At 35.4% G+C, this 17,045-nt stretch overlaps 1 protein-coding gene across 2 annotated transcripts in view; it reads right to left on the reverse strand.

Annotated features, from left to right (window-relative positions):
• The window catches only part of DMXL2 (Dmx like 2), a 188,962-nt gene that overhangs the window by 114,640 nt on the left and 57,277 nt on the right, over positions 1 to 17,045 (reverse strand). For both annotated transcript variants that reach the window (XM_024128767.3, XM_024128766.3), the window contains exons 7-13: positions 16,041 to 16,219; positions 14,015 to 14,198; positions 10,797 to 10,971; positions 8,881 to 9,120; positions 8,115 to 8,386; positions 6,797 to 7,493; positions 6,337 to 6,458 (exon numbers count right to left, since the gene is read on the reverse strand). In XM_024128767.3, the coding sequence (XP_023984535.1) occupies positions 6,337 to 6,458; positions 6,797 to 7,493; positions 8,115 to 8,386; positions 8,881 to 9,120; positions 10,797 to 10,971; positions 14,015 to 14,198; positions 16,041 to 16,219 (1,869 nt within the window). The remainder of the gene's footprint in view (positions 1 to 6,336; positions 6,459 to 6,796; positions 7,494 to 8,114; positions 8,387 to 8,880; positions 9,121 to 10,796; positions 10,972 to 14,014; positions 14,199 to 16,040; positions 16,220 to 17,045) is intronic.

Consider the following 17,045-nt stretch of genomic DNA (forward strand, 5'->3'; position numbering starts at 1 on the left):
CTATTTACAATAGCCAGGACATGGAAGTAACCTAAGTGTCCATCGACAGATGAATGGATAAAGAAGATGTGGCACATACATACAATGGAATATTACTCAGCCATAAAAAGAAATGAAATTGAGTTATTTGTAGTGAGTGGATGGACCTAGAGTCTATCATACAGAGTGAACTAAGTCAGAAAGAGAAAAACAAATACCATATGCTAATACAAAGATATGGAATCTAAAAAAAAAGAAAATGGTTCTAATGAACCTAGGGACAGGACAGGAATAAAGACACACGTAGAGAACAGATTTGATGACATGGCTAGGAGGAATGGTAAGCTGGGACAAAGCGATAGAGGGGCATGTACATATACACACGACCAAATGTAAAATAGATAGCTAGTTGGAAGAAGCTGCATAGCACAGGGAGATCAGCTCAGTGCTTTGTGTTCACCTAGAGGGGTGGGATAGGGAGGGTGGCAGGGAGACGCAAGAGGGAGGAGATATGGGGATATATGCATATGTATAGCTGATTCACTTTGTCATAAAGCAGAAACTAACACCCCATTGTAAAGCAATTATACTCCAATAAAGATGTTAAAAAAATAATAATGTAAAATATTCCCTACATGTTGAAATTCTATTTTGGATATATTGGATTAATGAAAATATACTATAAAATTAATTTCACCAGTTTCTTTTCACTTTTAAATGGTTGCTAGGAAACTTTTAAGTTACATGTATGGCTCACATTATATTTCTATTGTACACTGCTGTTGTAGAAGCATCAATAGAAAGAGAGAGAGAGGGAGGGGTTACTAATAAAAGAATAAGAGTATTATAGGTATAAGACTTCTTATCAAAACACTGGAGGACAGAAATAACAGTCTCAATTTCTGAGGGCAAAAAAAAGATCTTAAATCTAGAATTTAATATCCAGCCAAACTTACCAATTAAATATGAAGGGAAAGGGACTTGCCTCGTGGTCCCGCAGTTAAGACTCTGTGCTCCCAATGCAGGGAGCCCAGGTTCGATCCCTGCTCAGGGAACTAGATCCCACACGCTGTAACTAAGAGCCTCTATGCCGCAAATAAGACCCGGGGCAGCCAAATAAATAAATAAATATTTTTTAAAATAAATATGAAGGTAAAATAAACACTTTTCCAGCCATGTTGGATTCAGAATGATTTCAGAATCCTTATCTACCAGGCGACCTTTCTTTTTAAAAAATTTACAATATTTGAGGATGTACTCTAACGACAGTACAGGAGAGAGAGCAGCAGCTCATGGTCCAGGAAACAGTGGTGGAATTCCAGGTGTGAAATGGAGAGGATGACACATCTGCAGCATCCCGAAAAACACAGCTCAAATTAAAACACCAGATCAAAAGACCCTAAAAGGAATTCCTCCAAGAATAGAAAGAGGAAGATTTAATAGGCAGGACAATTAAGAAGCTGGGAGCTCTTAGCCCAGTGGGGGAGAAAACTTAGGGTTTTTTTTTTCCTCTCAACAAGAAAAAAGAAGCTCAAGAAATTAGAAATGCCAAGAAAACAACTGAAAAATTAGAGAAGAAAGTTTTGATTCAAATACAAGAGGAGCAAAACTGTGGCCCAATCACTTGATGGAATATAAGAGAGGTCATTTGACTTTAACACTTTAGACTTTCTCCCTTGAGAGAATCTGTGACAAATCAGTGACAAATAGTTGAAATGATCACATTTACATAATTATAATTAGATGGTTACTAGTTTCAATTTTTATAATCAAACCATAAGACCTAATTTTAGTTATAGAATAGAATGTGCATGTCATAAAAGACATTGAAAAGGTAACGCTCCAGCTGGCAGAAGTCAAGTTGAGAGCAGGAGGGAAGAGAGTGTGCAGGGGTGCAACTTTCCTCGTTTTACTTTGGGATGATACAAGAGATACTGTGTAAAGAAGACGGAATGAAAATACAGGATTATGTATACATCACTTAAAAGTATAAAGGCAGCTAATAGAAAAACCAAACACACTAATACAACTAGCAAAACTCAGTGGAGAGAGAGAGACAAGTGGAATGTGAGCTGAATTCCCTGTCTATCAAAGAAGATGGAAATGACTTGATTTCTACTGCTGGTAAATTAAGAAACTGAAATCTAAGCATATCATTTAGAATTATGGTGGTAACTTATCAAAAGAATTAAAAACAAAAGGTTTAAAGGGGTTTCCAATGAAGTGTGGCACTTGGGTAGGGGAGGTGATACAGAGTTTTTATTTAATAACAGTACAGTACATGCTGTTTGAATTTTGAAACTGTGCACACGTTTAAAAAAGTTTTTGAAAATAATTTATTAAAAATTGATGTTAATAGGTATAAAGAAAGCCTTAAAGAGTAATTCTTCCCTAAAAAAAAAGAAAATAAGAACAGTTTCAAATCAAGAATCTAAGCTCCACCTGCTATATAAAATAAGTAAATAAATAAAAGAAAATAAGAAAAGAAAAAAAGAAGAATCCAAGCTCCTAGGACTTCTCTGGCAGTCCAGTGGTTAAGACTCCACGCTTCCACCACAGGGGGCATGGGTTCGATCCCTGGTCCAGGAACTAAGATACCACATGCTGCAAAGCTCGGCCAAAAAAAAAAAAAAAAAAAAAAAAAACCAGAACCTAAGCTCCTATCTCAAAAAACCTAGTAAACAAAAACCAAAAAAAAATAAGCATAAGGAAGAAAATAATAAAGATAGGGCAGATACTAATGAAAATTAAAACAAAACCAAAAAGTTCAATGAAACAAATAGCTGGTTCTTTAAAAACATCAATAAATTAACAAACTTCCAGCTGAAAAGAAAAAAAGAGGGAAGATGCTAATAACCATATCGTTAGCATGTGCCCCTGACGTAACACAAGAAGCGTACTTCACACACCTGAGGTATTTTTCCCCAAAACTCATAACTCCAGTCTAACAATGAGAAAAATAGCAGACAGACCCAAGTCGAGGGAAAATACAATAAAATATCTCACCGCTACTACTCAAAACTGTCAAGGTCATGAGAGAAAGCTGATGAAGATGAAGAAAACTTAGAAACTGTCCCAGATCAGAGAAGACTTAGGAGACATGACAACTAAATGTAATGTGGTTTTGTGGATGAGGTCCTGGAACATTAGTGGAAAAGGACATTTGTGGGAAAAAATCAGTTAAGTCTTAATAAAGTCTGGGGTTTAATTAATCATATCACACTAATAACGGCTTCTTAGTTGTGACAAATGTATTCTGGTAATATAAGATGTTAACAATAGGGGTATATGGGAACTCTGCACTATATCTCCAACTTTTCTGTAAACCTAAAACTATTCTAAAATTAAAGATTTGTTTGAAAAATTAAGTCACTGAATTAATTATTGTTTTCAGAGTAGAAAGAGAAAGATAGGCTCATTAACAGAGGCTGATGGTTTAATGTTAATAAAGATCAGGAGAATAAAGAACTCCTAATTCCTACTTTGTCTCTGGTCTTCTATTTCAACAATTTAGCTTACAAAAGTAGAAAGGACCAAAAATTTTCTACAATGAATAAGTATTACTTTTTAACTTTAAAAACAATAATGAAAATGGAGGGTTTAAGAAAAAAGTACATTGGTAAGTACATTGGAGCAGAAGACCAAGATAAATTTTAAAATTCCAAGAATGTATCCAACTGCTGTAAATGAATTTATACTTTCCTGGAAAAAATAATGCCCAGGTTATTGAGAAATTTTGCCAATGAGAACAATGAACCACAGAGAATGTTCTCTCTGAGAAATCATGGGGATTGCCACAGTCAAAAGACTAAAAACAGGCAAAGGTTCCAATTTTCAAAAAGGAAAACAACATACTTCTGTAAGTCAGAATAAAGAGCCTGATGTCTATCTAGTACAACGTTTTAGTCATCAAGAGACATTAGGATACACACATTCAACCTACTATACATTAAAACAATCATCTCCTACAAATCTGACTTCCTTTTTTGACTGCAAAAGATTTGGCAGACAGGGTGTATTTTACTTCAGTGAAGTACACCACAAGCTGCCTCATGCAAATCCTTGGGATAAGCTGGAGAAATATTCTAGACAATAAAAATGGAGAAAGATTTCAAATGTATACTGCTAGGTTCTTTCTTCAGTCCAGTACTGTTTAACATTTCTGTAATTGACTTAGATGAAGATGTAGAATAACACTCATCAAATAGGCCGGTGATGTAAGTTATAAAGTAGTAAAAGAATCTGGATTCAAAAGGATACTGAAAGGATGTACTGTTGAGCTGAGCCTAGCAAGGTGAAATGTAATAGGGAAATAAGTCTCTATGTGGGTCCCAAATTCAAATGCACAAATACAGAATGGCTTACTAGCCAAAAAAAAAAAAAAACTCCACGATATTTAATTGAAAGTCAGCTTGATATGAATTACATACAAAGAATTTGGCATGCCTGCCCAAACATAATAGTATCTACTGAGAGACGCCACAATACTGCTATATTCTAGTGATCCTACGATGCCCGGTGTATAAACAAACTGAAAGCTGCTCAGAAGAGTAACCAGGGTCAAATATAAAGCAGTTCGATAAATTTATAGGCAGAGGAGCAGCAGGTTTGGCCTGAGGAAATAAACTGGGGGGTTCCAAGATATGTGTCTGAGGTGCTCTCACATGTAAGAAATCTTAGACTTATTCTAAATGGAACTAAAGCTAACAAGTAGAATTTAAGGATTACAAGTTTAATTTCAATATAATAGTGATGGTAATTCAAGGACAGAATGAGCTGCGTTTAGAGTTGAGCCTCCCTCCTTGGAGGCCAGATGACAAATTGGCAGGAATGTGGTAGAGACAAAGTATCAGATGGCTGGTTAGACTAGAGGACCTTTAAATCTTCCAATTCTATAATTTGAAAGATGCTACTTTTCTAGACTTTCTCTATGCCGAACTTGTGGCTCCAGTCCAATTACCACTGTTTCTGGAACAAGCCTTATTTATACACGTACTTTCCTGTATCCACTCAGGCTATTCTATCACTCAGCAAAGACCAAGGATTTGTCTTTCTGAATCGATCAAAAATGAACTCAAATACTGTCCTTAATAAAAACTTCTATGCCTACCCTACTCTGATCTCTTTTGCCCCTGAATTATGAAATAGTGTTTGGCAGTTAATTACATACCAACTTCAGACACCTCTGCTTCAGTCTTAAATTGTTATTTAAACTTTTATAATAATTTCTCTCCTCTGCTAAATTTAAGTCCCCTTAAAGGCAGACACTATATTCCCTACACGTCTAGGGGTACATGGCAGACATTCAGAAACAGTCTTTGAGGGACTTCTCTGGTGGTGCAGTGGTTAAGAATCCGCCTGCCAATGCAGGGGACCCAGGTTTGAGCCCTAGTCCGGGAAGATCCCACATGCTGCGGAGCAACTAAGCCCATGCGCCACAACTACTGAGCCTGCGCTCTAGAGCCCACGAGCCACAACTACTGAAGGCTGTGCGTCTAGAGCCCATGCTCCACGACAAGAGAAGCCACCGCAATGAGAAGCTGTGCACCGCAACGAAGAGTAGACCCCGCTCGCCGCAACTAGAGAAAGTCCATGCGCAGCAATGAAGACCCAATGCAGCCATAAGTAAGTAAGTAAATAAATAAATAAATAAATATTAAAATTAAACAAAACAAAAAGTCTTTGATTTTCAATATTGGAAACATTTTTTATTAGTTATTTTAGTAAAAGGCACGTTTTTATAGGTAAATGGAAAATTCACCATTCAAATCTGAATACTGACTAATATGCATGACTTCCAGTTCAAATAGAGAACTACCAGAATGAGACATTGCCACCCACTGATAACATATTCTAACCAGAGGACTTTTAAAATAGTGAATCAAGCTCAGAAAAGTTCAAATTTTCCAAGCTAAACACAGAGGTTGGTAAAGCTGCCTTAAAACCTTTCTTGAGCAAAATAAGATTAACAGAACCAAACTAAAGAGTGAAAAATGTCAAGAAAAAAAATCACATTTTAGAAAAAAAATCATATTTATTTCTTTAAATGTAAAACGTATTGATGTGTGATGTGATGTACAGACTGTAATTTTTTTTTTTGGCCGTGCTGTGTGGCTTCTGGGATCTTAGTTCCTCAACCAGGGATTGAACCTGGGCCACAGCAGTGAAAGCGCCAGCAGACTGTAATTTTGATTTATGTAAATTGGAACACAAATTAAGAAAAAATAAACTAGTCACACAGAGCCCAGAACAGATGCTCACTCCCTAAACACCAACTAACAAATAAACGTCCCAGACAAATTAAAAGAGAATTCCTTATTAGCTTAGATATATTAATAAAGACTAGGAAATACTTACTGAAGATTCTGGATCTGACAGTTCATCCAATAATTTTCTTGCATCTACCACAGCTTGGTAGAGCCTCAGGTTTTTGCCATCAGAAGCAACAAAGCAAGCACTTGCAGAATTGCAATATGTGCCTGAGAAAGTAAACACTTTGCATTATAATATATAGTTTATTTTTATTACTGGCTGAAGTATGAGAAAAAAATATTCACACTTCTCTTTTTAGACATAACCATGGTCCAGAAACACAGATACAATTAATAGATATAAAATTATTAACCAAAAAAATTGAACAAATAGGTTATGAGAGGGAAAAGATGAAAAACAAAAGTCTAGAAACTCTAAACTTAAGTCTGATACCTACATTTTGAATACTTATTAAAAATCTTCCTAATGACAAATATAAATCATTTTGTATATAAATAACTGTTTTAAAGCTTTTATTAATTTCACTATTAAAATGAACACTTACCAAGACAGTAACTAGGAATAAGAGTTGGAAGCCAAGCAACATTAGAGAAGGCTGAAGTACGTAAAGAGTTAATTCGCGCCAATTCTGATACTCCTCCAGTGTATGACAAAGGTCCTATTGGGTCCACGCGCCACAGAATAAGTTCACTGTAGATGGCATTCGGGTCGTGAAATGTACGTGTTGCTGCATTTCTGAGAGGTTGTTTTGAGGAACCCTTTATGTGTCTTACAGGATCCATTAATCTACTTAATTTATTGTCTGAGTCCCACTGAAAATCTGATTCAGGAGTCAGCAAAGCATTATGATGAGATGATGTCAATAATAACGGTAAAACTGAATGACATGCCAGGTCATTGAGGTGAAATCTATGACCACAATATCTAAATTTGTGAGATACAGTTAGAACAGTGGTAAAGGCAGACTTATCAGCAAAAGTGACTGCCCATTGATTTAAAGAGCCATCTATGTGTTTAGAAACCATCATTACTGTGGGAGCTAAAATGTTCATATTTGTACTGTGTGGTCCAGAATGCAGCTGTGATCCATGAGGACTGCATTCGGCAATCATGTCTTGGTGTAACACAGTGTGGTGAGAATCTTTTGTAGCATTTATACAGGCATACATCATGATATTTTTACTAAGAGAGCTTGCATCACCAGATGGAAACGCAACAGGAATCCGAGAAGAAAAAGAAACCTGAAAAACACAATTACACAATTCAGTGCAAGCAGTCTGCCTCCTCTCAGTCCTCCAAAAATACTTCCATTTTCAAAATGTCAAACCTCAGCTTCCTAGAAAAATATATCATTTTCGACCTCATTATGGTCTAATCCTTTTCCTCTATTTATATAGTATCATATCTCTATTCATCGCCTATGAGAAAACTGAAGAAATAGTTTCAAATATTTGAAACTTGCCTGTACATCTAGATGACTACAACCATAAATCTAAACAAATATTGTTCAGAAAGATGGCCGATAAAGATAGTAGATTTAATTAATAAAACTGAAGAAGTGGAGGGGACTCATCCTGAGTCACATTTTTAGGGTAGTTTCTTAAGTTTATTCAAAATATTGTGAATTCCCAGAAAAAAATGAATACACATACATTCAAGTACTCAGTATCACATTTCAAAGCCAAATTCATTTCACTTAAATTAATCAAGTTTATAAAATCTGTGGTCATTGACCCCCTTTGGTAGCAAGTTATTCTCCTCAGTTGCTTATCAAAAATAAAATCATAAAACCTGCTAAATCTGAATAGCAACTGTTTTAGTTTTTTAAGAAGTGTAAAAACTGCTTCATCAGTAAAATATACCTGGACTTGTCTAAATATTCCAGGATTATATTCATCCAAATACTTTACATGCCACACTAGGAAGGTACCATCTACTGGGTGTATAGTAAAAAGCATGTCAGGATTCTTATTCCATTCAGTTAGCAGCATTTCAATCTTCCGATCAAGCAGGACTGTAGGCAGTGGCATTGGTACACTAGGTTGTGAACAGGTTCTAGGACTTCCCTCTCTTTCTCCATCTTCATATTCTGATGATCCTGTACCTGCTTCAGATTCTCTATCCAGGGATAATTCTAAATCAGAAAATAAATTTATCAGTACATACTAACAGAAATACTATAGAAAATTCATTTACATACTAGACTATCAATAAATAGCATACTAACTTTAGAAATCATGAATCCCTTTTCCAACTTATGGTCAGGAAAAAAAAACAAGGAAGGAAACTATTTTCTGGTCTGAACTGAAAATTACTGCATTTCTTAGTTTTAGATAAATCAAAATTTCATTCACACTATCACATTATCTTTATTATTACCATTATTAGCAAAACCTGTTCCCCCCACAAAAGCATGGCTTCCAAAGTAATACATTACTCAAAGCAATATGTTATAACAAAGCAAAGTTAGATGGTAGATGGTCCATTGAAGATGGTTAGTAAAGACCTGTGGAATGAATGGAAAAGTGAAAAGGAAGGAGGGGAGGAAAGAAAGATTACAAACCAAAGGTGGTTTCACAAAAAGCTGTCAGCCTGTAAAAAAGAAAAATCTGAACACAGGATACTAACCATGGTCTAGTTTCATACGTAAACCCCTCTCTCTTTCCTCCTGTGAACGTTCCTCATCTTCTCTATCTCCTTTGTTGTTTTCATGATCTACCTGCTTTTCAGAAAGTTTTCGTAATTGCTGCATAAATATTTCAGTAGATGATGTAAAATGAAATTCTTTGTTGTTTAACCAATGAACTACAAAGCCCCCATTTCCATCATCAATGTTAAATACAGTGCCAACCAAGACATTTGGAATATCTGTGGAATCAAAAAAGATAAAATTTCAATGGGAATTTCTAATGTCTTTTAAAATATTACATGTGCCTATAAAGACTAATTCCATTACACAGAAAATGTGATAAACAAAAAGTAAACATAACTCTAACATGATTTGAAATTTTTAATTGAATTTAATGGTAAATGAACTAATGGCATAGACATATGGAATTAAATTACTAATTTAAAAGCAAAACACACCAAATGCACAAACTTTTATTGAATCCTGGTTTGGGGATGAGGGAACAGAAAGACAAAACAGAAAAGCAAATCTAAAAGACATTTTTGAGATGACTGAAATTTAAATATGAACTGAATATCAGAGATTATGGAATTATTTCTAATTTTCTTAGGTATGATAATGATATTGTGATTATGTAAGAAAATTTCCTTATTCTTAGGAGATATTTGCTGAAGTATGTAAGGGTGATATGCCATGATATGTGTAACTTACTTTGAAAACATTAAGAAAAAATTTCACTCACACACACACCCACATATAAACATACATATGTGTATATATAGAGAGAGAATAAAGCAACTGGCAAAATGTTAACAATTGTTGAATCAAAGTGGGTGAAATGAGTGTTCACTGTACTATTCTTCCAACTTTTGTGACTGTTTTAAACTTTCCTCAAAAGTCGGGGAAAAATAATGCCAAGAAAGAACACAGGAAGGCAAGCAAACTTCTAAGTATAGCAGATTTTCTCCATGTGGGGTAACTGAAATTCACGCTATAGATCAGTTCACATAAAACAGTATAATTCAAAAAAAAAAAAAAAAAAAAAAAAAAGAAAACCTCCTTAATCCCAAATCTAATTATAAATAATCCATTCAATAGAAAGAAAAAGAGACTGGGGGGGAAGCATCCAGATATCACTCTTTTGGAACTGTATTTGCTAAATACCATCTTTATATAAATAAACATTTAAAAATAAAATCCTCTGCACCCTGAAGCAAGAGTTCCATTTCAATAAAACGTAACTATAACTTTATACAAATATAGTTCTTCCAGCAATGTAATATGAAACTAATAGGCCTTGTCATATGTTTTTCATGCAGAAAGAAAACAATGACCTTAAATAGAAGCTTTAAATATGCTCTTGCCAACAATGAACCTGCCTCAAAATACTTCTCAACGACATAGGAGGAAAAGAGCAAAAAGAAAACATCAAGGTTAGAAGAAAAACTATCTTTCCCGAAGCGTAGGACAAGAAAGTCTATGAGGGTACAAAACAAGATATGCTGAAATATAAGGAAAACTATGCAAAAATATACTTAGATAAAGTTATAAAGAAGAGTTGAGAAGAAAGAATAATAGTGAAAATACAAAAGCGTGGGAAATCACACTAATTAACCAGGCTGCCACCACTTGTGTTCATCTCCAGGTTCAACTAAAGCTCTAATTACTTAGAAACTTTGCCATATTCTAGACAAACAATGGTGCTCAAAAATACTTATTTGAAGTTATTCCCTGAGGATCACACAGTCTCAATTTAAGAAATGGCACCTTATATTTCTGTTCCAATTAAGAAGTATTTTAAAAGGAAACATGGAGTATTAGCATAAAATTAGAAACAGGTTATAAAAGTAGTCCCACTTTTCTATTTATTTATCTTATTTCAGCAGATAAGAAATAAAACTTTACTATCCTTTACCTGTGGAGGGATTGATGCTCGCTGCAATGTGAAAATGACACAGTGCATTTGCATGATGGGAAATGTGTCTTTGAACTTCATGCGTTGCCATCTGGTCATGCATTAATTCAGTGTGAGTTACAAGAATGGAAGACTTCCTTTGTCCTTTTCTTAAATTTTTCAAATGGTGTATTGTCTAAAATAGAAAAATAATTACTAAATCCAAGTCTAGGAAGTCTAATAAGTGCTGATCAAAGTACTTTTGATTGTTAAGGATTTTACAATTTTCCTCTCTGTAAAACCTGACCATCTTAAAGGAAACTTTAACTACAATAGAACAACTTAATATATTCTCCACTGGTCTTGCAAATTTTATAGTTCAAGGCAGTAGTTGCTCAAAAACTTATTATCTGCAGAAACCCCTATAAAGATTAGGAGTCCAAAGTCTAGTTTTTTCAGGATATCCCAGTACTGAGATGAAATTTACTAGTTATAAGGGTGTTAAAAAAAAAATTCCAAATCTTCCTACCAGGAAGAATATTCCTCCCCCAAATTCTCACTTAGAACTAAATAGCCAGCTAAATAATCTAATATATAACCTCTATTATAAAGACAAAAAGAGGGTACAAAAATACAGAATAACAAGGGGAACCTTAACTTAGATAAGAGTAGCCAGGAAAGACCCCATGCAAAGTGTTGACCTGTGGAATTTGTTCAAACTGAGATATGTGTCTATGATAAAAATTCTGTACTGGCATACTCCATCATGTGAACTATTCTGACACGGGACCATGTCAACTCTCAGCACAATCTTTTCTCCACACCATAACCCCACCGCACAGCGATTCCTTATTCTGTCATTTAACAATACCATGCTTAATAATAATGTACCATTCTTTTCCTTTGTTCCTTGCAATCAATTAAATAAAATGTGGCATCCTCTCAGTTCTTTCTGCAGTAAAGTAAAACATCTGGTCCCTCCTTTCAATTCCGCAGCCCTTGTCCCTTTTCATGTGAAAAACTGTATCAGTTCTATGGTGTGTCCTCTGTCTCTGGTCTCCCTGCTTATTTCTTTGATTATACCTATCAAATTATTTTCACTCGATCTTTGACATTTATCATTATTTTAAATTAGATTGCCAAGGCTGTGCTATACTGGTCGGTTATCTTCTCCCAGGAACAAAATGTATAAGTATATATAGAATTACATAGACCTTGCAGTTAGGGGTTTTATAGGAAAGGACATTAGAAAGCAAAATAGCTCATAAGTCAGATAATCAGGCTTTTTCTATTAAAAACAATTTTAACATTACTAATTGACAACATTTTATTAAAAGGCAGCAAAAATGTGTCAAATCACTGATTACATATTATTATATTTTTGCTTTTATTTTATGTAGCAGTTAGTAATTCAATTTAACAAACACTTGAAAAGAAATATATTAGATAACATGGAGGATATAAAGATATCTAAAAGCCCTTAGTCTCCAAAAGCTCACATGTAATTTAAAGATAAAATGTTATATAAATATATATAAATTACTGTAAACATGTAGTAAATAAAGTACTTTTTCCCACTAAACTTCAATCAATAGCAAAACATAACTCTAACTGTTCTGACTTCTGCTTTAGTTTCATTTATGCTTTAAATGTTGAAAAAAACTGTATAAAAAGTGCCCAACCCGTGAGCCATGGCCGCTGAGCCTGCGCGTCCGGAGCCTGTGCTCCGCAACGGGAGAGGCCACAACAGAGGGAGGCCCGCATACCACACACACAAAAAAAAAAAAAAAAAAAAAAAAAAAAAAAGTGCCCAATCACAGAGAGCATCAGAGCAGGACTACTTTACATAAAACTTTAAAGGACCACAGCCTTAGCCTATTAAACCCCCCAAATATTTCTGCTTGCCGAAACTGCAAAACCATTTTGGCTATGCAACCATTAAAGTGTTAATGTAAACATGCAATGTAAAAGTATAATTAGTAATGTACAGAGATGTTTATAACACATTAAGTATAAAAAGCAAGTTATAAAACATTACTGCATAATATGATCTCAATCTTGTATACAAAAAAAAATGTACAAACACATATTGGAATAGTTGGATTATAAACTCTACATTTTTTTTCTTTTTCCTAATCTAATTTTAGAATAAGCATATATTCTTTGTGTAATAAAGTCACATGAAAAATTAAGCAAATTAGCAATCTAGGTTTACTATAATACATTTCTGGTAATTTTTTTTTTTTTTTTTTTTTTTTTTTTTTTTTTTTTGTGGTATGCGGGCCTTCCTCTGTTGTGGCCTCTCCCGTTGTGGAGCACAGGCTCCGGACGCGCAGGCTCAGCGGCCACGGCTCACGGGCCCAGCCGCTCCGCGGCATGTGGGATCTTCCCATACCGGGGCGCGAACCCAGTTCCCCTGCATCGGCAGGTGGACGCGCAACCACTGCGCCACCAGGGAAGCCCTCTGGTAATTTTTAATAATGTGTTTATCTCATCTTATTCCCTAATCATAATGGGCACAACAGTTCATACTATATTATAAATAATCTAATTTCTTAGAAAGCACTTTTGTTTTATATATAGTATTTAAAAACTAGAAAAGTTATTTCACTTTCAAAATATTAAACCATGAAAACTGTACAATTACATAAGTTCACTTAATATCTTAACACCTTTATTCTTATTCATAAGTCATTTTTAATTAGAAAAATAAATGTAAAATTTAATCCTCATGAAACAAAAGCAAAATATTTTTATTTTTATCTGTTTATTTTTTTTTAAGATTGCTGTGGTTTATTTATTTATTTGTTTGTTTGTTTATTTTGCTGCACCACGCAGCTTGCAGGATCTTACTTCCCTGACCAGGGATCGAACCTGGGCCCCAGCAGTGAAAGCACTGATTCCTAACCACTGTACTGCCAGGGAATTCCCCACAAAATATTTTTCATTACAACCAATTTCAAAGACTTTTACATGTTTTATTAATCAAAGCTGCCTACTCCTATAGATTTTCGCACTCAACATGCGAACTGAAAGAAATTTATACTATTTATCTAGATTACATATCTGAGATCATTACTGTCTATATCTGTCTTCTAAGTGACATAAAATAAGTGAGAATTCTTTGCCATTAATTTCGTCATTATGTGTACCATGCACCATCTGCAACTTAGCTTATGAATTCCCACCATATTCACATTATCTTCAAGATTCATTTACCATTTTAAATAATACAGTACCTCAAGAGCATGTTGTACTCTGTCTTTGTGTCTTCCAGCATGAGTAAGGTTGCTGGCACTGCTGGAAGTGGTAGTCTCGCAAATCTGCTCACCCAAAAGACAGTCTTCTGGTAATACGGTTTCTGCCCATAGCCGGCAGACACCATCATGGCATGACGTTAATAACACATTACAGACAGAACCTCTAATGATAAAGAGAAATGAACAAAAGTTACTATGAGTATCAATGACATGAAAAATTAAAGGCTATTAATATTTAGCTCTTCATCCTTAAAGATGACATTAACACAAAACAGTATGATCTATGTGTAGTTATTTTTCCAATAATGATAATGGATTTCTACTGACTGTTTCACACTCTTACCAAACCCCATTTATTACCTGCTCAGCCCTGCAAGGTGGTAGGCTGGACATAGGGTGCAATCAGTTACCATAAAATAAGAACAACCTAACTGTCCCTGACACTCACCTTAATTCATTAAACTTATGTCTTGAACAGCTAAACTAAATGACAGTATAGTATGCTTCCAATTGCTTTATAAATTACATTGTGTGGAGAAAGAGTATCAATGGAAGAGCTTGAAATCACGTACAGTACGGCTGTGAACATCATAAAAACTAGGAAATGGTCCTGACGAAGGAAACAGAAATTAATGCCAGATTATACATGTGCTGCTTAAAAACAAGGCTCTGGAGGATTAGTATCTCCTAAACAAAACAAAGTAAACATCAAAAGAAAACCTGCATTTCTATCATTACAAATTGCAGAATGACCATAATAAAAGATCATTAATTATAATTAAACTATGTGGTTTATGGTAGTAGTTCCAGCATTTTGTTTTATCCTTCTTGTAGTCTAAACAGTTTTAAATAGGTAAACAAATTTATTAATAATAAAAGTGTAAGGAGACTATAACTTCAAACTATAAATCAATTTCCATTAAGCAAAAATGTCACAGCATCAAGCAGCTGAAGTAGTTTAACCACTCATTGTGAAAAAAAAAAAAAAAAAAAATTTTCCCATTAAAAAAATGCGGGCTTCCCTGGTGGCGCAGTGGTTGAGAATCCACCTGCCGATGCAGGGGACACGGGTTCGTGCCCCAGTCCGGGAAGATCTCACATGCCGCGAAGCGGCTGAGCCCGTGAGCCATGGCCGCTGAGCCTGTGCGTCCGGAGCCTGTGCTCCACAAGGGGAGAGGCCACAACAGTGAGAGACCCGCGTACCACAAAAAAAAAAAAAAAAAAAATGCTTTACACAGAATCTGACTCAGTCAAAGGTAAAGAATTCTGCAAATGTTTTCCATAGATGCAAATAACTTAAACAGATTAAGCTAGGGTAAACTTTTATTTAGAATCCAAAAATGTATAAATTCCCCATGTTATCATTTACTGAGCACCTCCATAATAAGTGTGCTATATTTCCCATCAAGTGCAAACAGTGCTCAGATATATTTAGCAGATGAAATAACCCTTCCTCAAGAATGAATACAGATTTCTTAGCAAGCATTTTTAGAACTGTATATATAATACAGGAATCATTGGTATGGGCTGTTTTGTAGTTTGCTTAATCTTCTAAACACTTTTAAGTTCCCAGAATGCATATTACTGACAGTTTATTACTAGTTTTATTCTCCCTCAGTGTGTACTTTCCTGTTACTTGCAAACATCTCCTTCCTAGAATCTACCGCTGCTGCTGATACTGACAATACCAGCTAACACTGCCCGGGCACACACAATGTGCAAAGGCCTGTATAAGCATTCACACGCACTCACACATTTCAGTCTCATACAACTCTCTGAGGTAGGTACTACTACTACCCCCATTCTACAGAGGCATGGAGAGCTTAAGAAATTTAGTCAAAAGCTCACGAAGCTGGTAACAACAGCAGAATCTGAAGTCAGGCAGTTGCCGCCCAGAACCTCTGCTCTTCATTGCCACCATGTCAATTAAAAGGACCTTTGTTTTCATTATTTTTATAAACATATAAGTAATACAAAATGAAGTTCTATGACACAGTTGTCTAACCTGGGCATATATTTGCTAGTTTTACGCCATGAAAAACCTGTCACAGCTCGCGGATGTGCCAAATAAACAAAGGAAAACTGGGTAGACGCTTGTCTCCTTTCCACTTCATGATGATCCAGAGGTATAATTGAAGACTTCCAACCAGTCATAGGGTACCACACTTTCAAAAGACAATCATCCTGTGAAAATATATAGGCCAATATAAAATTAATTTGTATCTACACATTTCAAAATTTAAGTGGTTTGAAGAAGCTTTAAAAATTAAGCTATACTGGTGTCAGTTTATTTATCTCTAGTAAAAATAAAATACAGTGTGTGTGTGTGCGAAACAAAAATTAAGCTATATATAAAAACTAAAATGTGACCTATATATAATACAAAACTAAACCTAAAATGATGCTTATTATTCTAAATAATACCATTCTTGAGAAATAACTGGTCAGTGTGCTCATTATCAATCTTCTCTACACAAAGGTGCTTTTCAAACAGAGATTGAAGCCAAATTCCCCCACTTCAACACACAAAGGTCACTGTAAAGAAAAGACTCTGGTACCAGATGATAGCCTGGATAAGAAAGAAGCCATGTTATCTGTCACTGTTATCATCTTCTCCTTTTTGAAGAGACCTGAAAGGATGAGACAAACCCTTTTTAAATATGAATTGCTTCTTACTCTAAGTCAGGACTCAGCAAACTCTTCCTGTAAAAGGCCAAGCAAGTTAGGCTTTGCAGACCACATAGCCTGTGACACAGATTCTTCTTGGGTTGTTTTTGTTTTGTTTTTTTTTCTTAGAACCCTTCAAAAATGTAAAATCCGGGCGTCCCTGGTGGCGCAGTGGTTGAGAGTCCGTCTGCCGATGCAGGGGACAGAGGTTCGTGCCCCGGTCTGAGAGGACCCGCATGCCGCGGAGCGGCTGGGCCCGTGAACCACGGCCCCTGAGCCCGCGCATCCGGAGCCTGTGCTCCACAACGGGAGAGGCCACAACAGTGAGAGGCCCGCGTACCGC

The sequence above is a fragment of the Physeter macrocephalus genome, chromosome 11, assembly GCF_002837175.3.
Source record: "Physeter macrocephalus isolate SW-GA chromosome 11, ASM283717v5, whole genome shotgun sequence".
Classification (NCBI taxonomy): domain Eukaryota; kingdom Metazoa; phylum Chordata; class Mammalia; order Artiodactyla; family Physeteridae; genus Physeter; species Physeter macrocephalus.